Source organism: Pygoscelis adeliae, unplaced genomic scaffold, assembly GCF_000699105.1.
Source record: "Pygoscelis adeliae isolate BGI_AS28 unplaced genomic scaffold, ASM69910v1 Scaffold202, whole genome shotgun sequence".
In the NCBI taxonomy this organism is placed as follows: Eukaryota; Metazoa; Chordata; class Aves; order Sphenisciformes; family Spheniscidae; genus Pygoscelis; species Pygoscelis adeliae.
This window is the reverse complement of record NW_008824544.1, coordinates 197,466-203,698: the sequence shown is the minus strand read 5'-3', so window position 1 is coordinate 203,698 and position 6,233 is coordinate 197,466. Positions and strand designations below refer to the sequence as shown.

The following is a 6,233-nucleotide window of genomic DNA, read 5'->3' as shown; positions in this document are numbered from 1 at the left end:
TATCCCTGGTTCCTGCAAGCTGGCTTTGCATGGAGATATTAGATTAAATCTGCCAGCCATTTCATTTCATTTTTCCTTCCTTTCCATGGCAGACGCTTTAAAATTCACATCACAGGTTGAGCAGACTCTGCAACCTGCTAACTAAATCAAGTCCTTTTTGGTTTAGGAATCACTTGCGTCAACCGGGACAAACACAAGACCTAAATAAATCATCTTTGGGGATGGGTGGAGGGACCGGACAAAGGCAGCCACAAACCCAAGAAAGATCTAAATAGTTGCTGGCACATTTTGCTTTTTTTTCCAGAGTTTGTATTTTCTTGAGGAACCAAGCTACGCATAGAAGGGGTATCGGCTTGCAGGACGGCGTGTTGTCTTTTCCAATACACTGAGCCCAATCAGCAGCAGATAATGTCTCTCTGTGTTGATCCACTCCTCCTTTCTTGGCTCAGCCATGGGAAAGCTCTAACGTCACCCACGGACAGCCCTGTCTTATACCTCTCCAAGTCAAGTCAGCTACGTTTGAGGGGATGCCGACTCATGGCTACAACCCCCAAGGTCCCCAAAGGGATAACGGAGGCCTCAGCACCGCCCGAGACTGGAAATCCTTAAGTCAAAGAAGAGTTTGGACCATCCCGCACCAAAATTGAGGCCCCATTATTGAGCGTTACAGTCACACTTACATTGTGCAGCTTGTAGTAGAGCCCACAGGCATTACAGACAGGATCGCCGTTGGCATTTCTCCTCCACAGGGTGGTAGTGGTGGTCTGACAGTTCGCACAGGACGTGCCCGCCCTCCTGGCTGCAGACTGCAAGAAGGAGGGGGAGAGACAGGGGAAGGGAAGGAGAGGGAGAGAAAAGCACCCGTGTTAAAAAAAAAAAAAAAAAAAAAGATGCAATCAGGAAAATTGCTGAGAAAGAAAACATCAACCCTGCAAGACTGACGCACATCGGCAGAGGCCTCCAGAAACTGGCTTGTGAGAACAAATAATAATTCTGAAAAAAATCCCCGAGGTACTTTAATCCCAAATTATATATGAACTGAATCAGGTGCCAAAGGGCATCCTAAAAGTGAGTGCTAAACCTCTGATAGAACTCATCAAAATTAGCAGCACTGGCACAGCCCATTCCAGAGGGGAAAATATTATTTAAATGCCAACATGTCTTTCCATCTTAATTCTCTCAGACCCCCCAGGGGTCTAATTCTGCAGTCAGGGCCTGAACCAACAATTGCCGGAGTCAACGGCATGAGTCACGCCGGCTCCAGCGAGCACCGGGTGAGACCCGCGCTGAGCTTGGTGGGCAGCTGCTCACCGGGTCCGACCGCAAGCACAGCCCGGTCCCATAAATTCAGCTCAGCTTCAAAGGATACAGGCTCCAGATCGGAAATAACACTGTGGCAAAGAGCGAGAATCCCAACTTTTTAATTGCACCCTTTTGCAGCCTAAACCTTCATGTTTATTTAATGATTGGTAATGAGCCTGAAAGAAGAATTTACCATTTCATAAAGGGGGAGGGACAAGAAAAAAATCTATGTGTCAAGGTGTATAAAGAAGCTTTTTTGTTGGCTGTGATAATGATTTAGCAAAGCCAAATTTAGCAAAGTCGCTCCTCTTTCACATGCATGAATTTGTGCCCATCATTTAAAAACTGTAACTTTAGCAAACAAATTGTCCTTCTGCCACTGAAGGAGGAAAAAGAGTTTGCAGACTCCTATGTGAATGCGTATGCATGTTTGCCTGTGTGCAAGTGCCTACAGCTCCTAAAAAAAGACCTTTAGATCCCCGTCCTATCTCTTCTTCATCAATATGACACAGTCCCAGAGCTCTGATTTCATCCCAATGCGTTGCTTTCAATGGGACTGCTCATGTGCTTAAAGTTAAAACATGTGCTTAAGCGATTTGCCAGATCATAGCAATGCTTGGCACCTTGCAGAACTGAGCCTTTAATGCTCTCTTTTGTGCTCTTACTGTTTCAAATTTACCCCTCACCCCACACAGCCGCACATTGCAGCACATCCAACATTTAAAAAAAAAATACCACATCTTTGGATACCGTACAACAAACCCAAAATGCAAACATGGACACTGGCACAGCACTAGCATTAATACCAACTCTTGTTAGGTCATGTTGCAATTTTAATCATAATTGAATGTGGCGTAGGTAGAGAGAGGACGGGTTGGTTTTGTTTTAGATAGAGTAGGAATTTTTTTGCTTAATTAGACAAAAAGGACTGTCTAAAATATAAATAATACAATGTCCATGAGCATTAGGAAGCATCACAAAGAGCCTGATCTGACAGCAAGGGGCCCCCACTGGCTGCCCGTGGGGACAGTTCCATTTTGCCTGACCATAAACCACGCTGAAACGAGCCGATCTCAAACCCGATGAGGCCCCTAGCTGACTTCTCCATGCGGATGACAAGCAGGAGCTGGGAACGGCACACGGGTCTTTGGTTGCAAAAATCCCAGTGCCGGCAGGAGAAGCTGAAGCATCCCACCACGAACGGCGGAGCCCCCAACAGATGTGCGCACACACGCCTCGGTCCTGTCCTCCTCCGGACCATGCCACAGCCCCAAATTTGGTTCCCATCAAAATCAGTGGGTTAATACGTGTGCTTCAAATGCAGCATGGACACAACATCTTGCAGAGCCGGGCTCTCGTTGAGACCCGGGGGCCGAGTCTGCAGGACTCTGCCCCTCCAGCTCCCACCGGCTGGTATGGGTGGCTCAGGGGCTGGATTGAGTCTCTCGATGGCAGCTTTGCCCTTATCAGACCCAAAAATCAAGCACAAGGAAATTTCTAAAAACCAGTGATATTTGACTCAGCCCACACAGGGGAAACATCCCCTTTGAAGATATTTGGGGTTTCTACACAGCGCTCACCGTAATTTCTCTTACGGCAAGTGCATTTAAAAGACACGCCTGGTCACCACCTTGCTACCTTCAGACAAACTCTGACATTAAATAAACAAATAAATCGCAACATCCACTATCTTCTCTAAAACCTTTTCCATCTGCCCCGTTTCCCCTACAAAAATTCAGCGTTGTTAGCTGAATATTTTAAACTCTGTGCTCTTTCGGTCCCAGACTGTACCTTTCATGCTGTACCAACTTATACCGGAGACACCGGCAGTGGGCAGGAAACAATGAATAATAACGCTATTGTAAAAGCTCCCAGCATTGGCATCCACTGACGCTGATCACCGACCCAAGCCTGACCATGTAAGTAATGGGACGACTAATAGGGTGCCCCGTATCATCTGTAGGACCAGACCCCATGGCCCAATTGCATGTGAGCGAGGGCACAACTTCAGAAGCGCTGGCGGTGATGAGAAGGTGGAATTGAGGATGGTGCAGGAGGAACCAAGCACTGATAAAAATGCTTCATTAAAGAGGCATTTTCGGTGTCTGGATTTACATGGGGTACCCAGAAAGCTGCAAGCATCAGCTTCCTAAAAAAAGACTGCAGGTGGATGGGTCTTCTGAGAAATTGGCTATAATCCTTCCCGGACACAGAAATGGAGAGCTCTGTATCCACATGGGCAGGGAAAGGAAGAAAATCCAAAGGTTTTATCTCAGCAACATCAGTGACGGCGCTGCCCCTGGCTTTGACAGGGACAGGAACGGTCTCCAAGGGGCTGTAGACCTTTTAAGCGGAGTGGTGGCGTGGTACCACCTGCCCGTTCCTGATGCCCCTGCCAACATCTCCAGATCTTCCACCTTCCCCACAAAGCTGACCTGTTTGAGCCCCCTCGACCGGCAAGGCTCCATCCATCTCCCCTAAAGGAAGCCCTTACAAAGACGCCCATTAAATTTAATAAGGCTTTGTCTGGGTTCTCAGCATCTAAGGATTTATTTGCCTTCTCTCTCCAACCCATCGGAGTCCTTTCATTAGTTTCAGCGTGCCTGGGATCAGAGCCTACAAAACCAGCCCAAGGTCACGCAGGAAACTCGCGGCAGAGGGAGAGGAGCACACGCTGGATCCCCACCCTGAGCCTCCACACAGACGATCCCCAGCCCGCTCGCCTTCACAAGTCAGGAAAGATGAAGTCAAGCCACGGCACACACACATCTACATCCATGCACACGAAACGCAAACGCGGGCCCAGCTTTGGTGCCTTCTGTTTGGTGCCTTCTGGGTTTTTTTTTTTTTTTTTTTTTTTTTTTTTTTTTTTTTTTTTTTTTTTTTTTTTTTTTTTTTTTTTTTTGAGGTTAGCAAGGGAAATAAATATAGAGGTAAACAGCTTTAGAAATGTTTCTCCTTTTTTTTTTCCCAGGCAGTGCTGGAGAAAAAAAATATATAGAAAAACCAGAAGTTCCCATTTAGCAGAGGCCGTATTCAAAGAACGAGAACTTTTTTGTAACTTTAACTAAAATGCCAAGGTTGGAGCGATTATGCAAGACAAGGTCTCTCTCTACTTTTTTTCCTTCTTTCTCTTTTTTTTTTTTTTCCCCCAAGAATGACCTTTTGCAACGTATTTATTTATATAGTTCATTTTACATGTGCCGGGCTGAGGGTGACTCGGGACATTCTTTCGTGGTTCCATCAGACACTTTTTGAAAGCTCTCCCCCCCTTTCCAGCCGCTTTCCTATTCTGCCTCCCCCTCCGCTTGTTTGGATATGCTCAAGCTCCTGTGTGTTTGGGCTGGGGAAACAGAGCTGTTGTTTAGGAGTTATCTCCAGGGCTCAGATATCCGGCAGCTTTTTCCTAGGAAGTTAACTTTACACATAAAGAGAGAACGAGGAAAAAAAAAATAAAAAAGAAAATGAGGTGTGTGTGTTTAAGACAGAAGGGCCGGGGGGAGGAGGAGAAGAGAACAAGAGAGCTGCTCAAAAAAAATTAAAAATCCCAGCCCGTACTTCCCTCCCTAGAAAGCTTTTCCTTTTTTCTAACAAGGCTATGAAAGACGAGGGAGACCAACATTTTCCTAGACGGGAAAGGCCCAGGGGAAGGCACAGAGAGGTTTCACCCGCAGGAAGTTTGGGGGTAGATGAGCAAATCTGCATCTTCCCCAAAACCCACACGGCCGGACAGAGCCGACACCGCTGCCCTTCGCAGAACAACCCCTCCTGGGGCTGTATCCTGCAAACGCTTCCCAGCGCCTGTGGAAATAACACCGGTCCAATTTTACGGGCATCTCACGGGTGAGGAAGCTCAATCCGTGTCTAAGAGTTGCAGGACCAAGGCCGTGAGCACCTTCACGGGGAACACGAGGCCAATGAACCACCCCCTGCCTGCCTGCAGGATCAGGCCGTGCCAGGCACAAGCCTCACGCAACCAGCCTGATCCATCCATCAGCTCAGAAACTCCGCGGAGAGGCGAGAGCACCTTTTCCTCTTCATTTTGAGCTGCCCCCAGGAGCCCGTCCACATCTTTAATCCTAACGAAACCAAACGTGCCTCGATTCGAAACATTCAATAACTTCCCAAGCAGGGAACATATTTTTTTTTCCCCCGCTTGGTATATTTTTTCCCCTTGTGGTTTGCCTGATTATTTGCCAAATATACTTCAACGCATTTATTAGCCATGCCCACGGCTTCCAGACCTTTTTGTGGCTTCCTGGGAAATTCGTAAATAGATCGCTGGGGATGCTGTAATGTATTGCATGTACGTAATGCAGTTGTGAGGCTTGCAACTATTATTTTAAATATTTACCCGCGCTTTTCACTTTCCTCCAACTTCTGTGGTCCCGGGCACATACTGCGCCTTGCACACTCACCGCGCTTTGCCATCCCCTACCTTGTGTCCTCGCTCACAGCGACTCAGAGGGGAATGACACAATTTGAGACCCACACAGCTCAGGTACAAATGACCACACCAGATTCAAGTGGCACCAGGAACATCAGCCAAGCGCTTTGCAAGACCAACCGGTGCCCCAGTGGCACCGGCTACGGTGACTGGTACCCAGCTTGGGTCCCCACTCCACGACACCGACAGCCAAGGGAGATGGAGACACACTTGGGAAGGGGAGGACAGCAGTGTGGAGATCCCAGGAGAAATCCCATTCTCCTGATAATCTCTTTGGTCACTAGGAAATTCTTACTCTGCCCTTAGGCCCTGGAAAGAGCCACTGTCCCTGGGTCGCCATCCAGAAGCGCTGTGCAGAGGCATCTGCCCCATTGCAACCTGGGAGAAAACTCCATTCTGGTTTGCAAGAAGCCCTGGATCTTGATTTTTTTTAACCTATTTTGCAGTTTGCAAGAGGACCAGACAACTGAGGCCCACAGCGGCT

The 6,233-nt window shown here is 47.8% G+C and overlaps 1 protein-coding gene across 1 annotated transcript in view; it reads right to left on the bottom strand.

The window, feature by feature from the left end:
• Positions 1 to 6,233, bottom strand: part of GATA3 (GATA binding protein 3) — an 18,540-nt gene that overhangs the window by 5,917 nt on the left and 6,390 nt on the right. Inside the window, exon 3 of the mRNA XM_009321769.1 lies at positions 681 to 806. Coding sequence (XP_009320044.1) covers positions 681 to 806 — 126 coding nt within the window. The remainder of the gene's footprint in view (positions 1 to 680; positions 807 to 6,233) is intronic.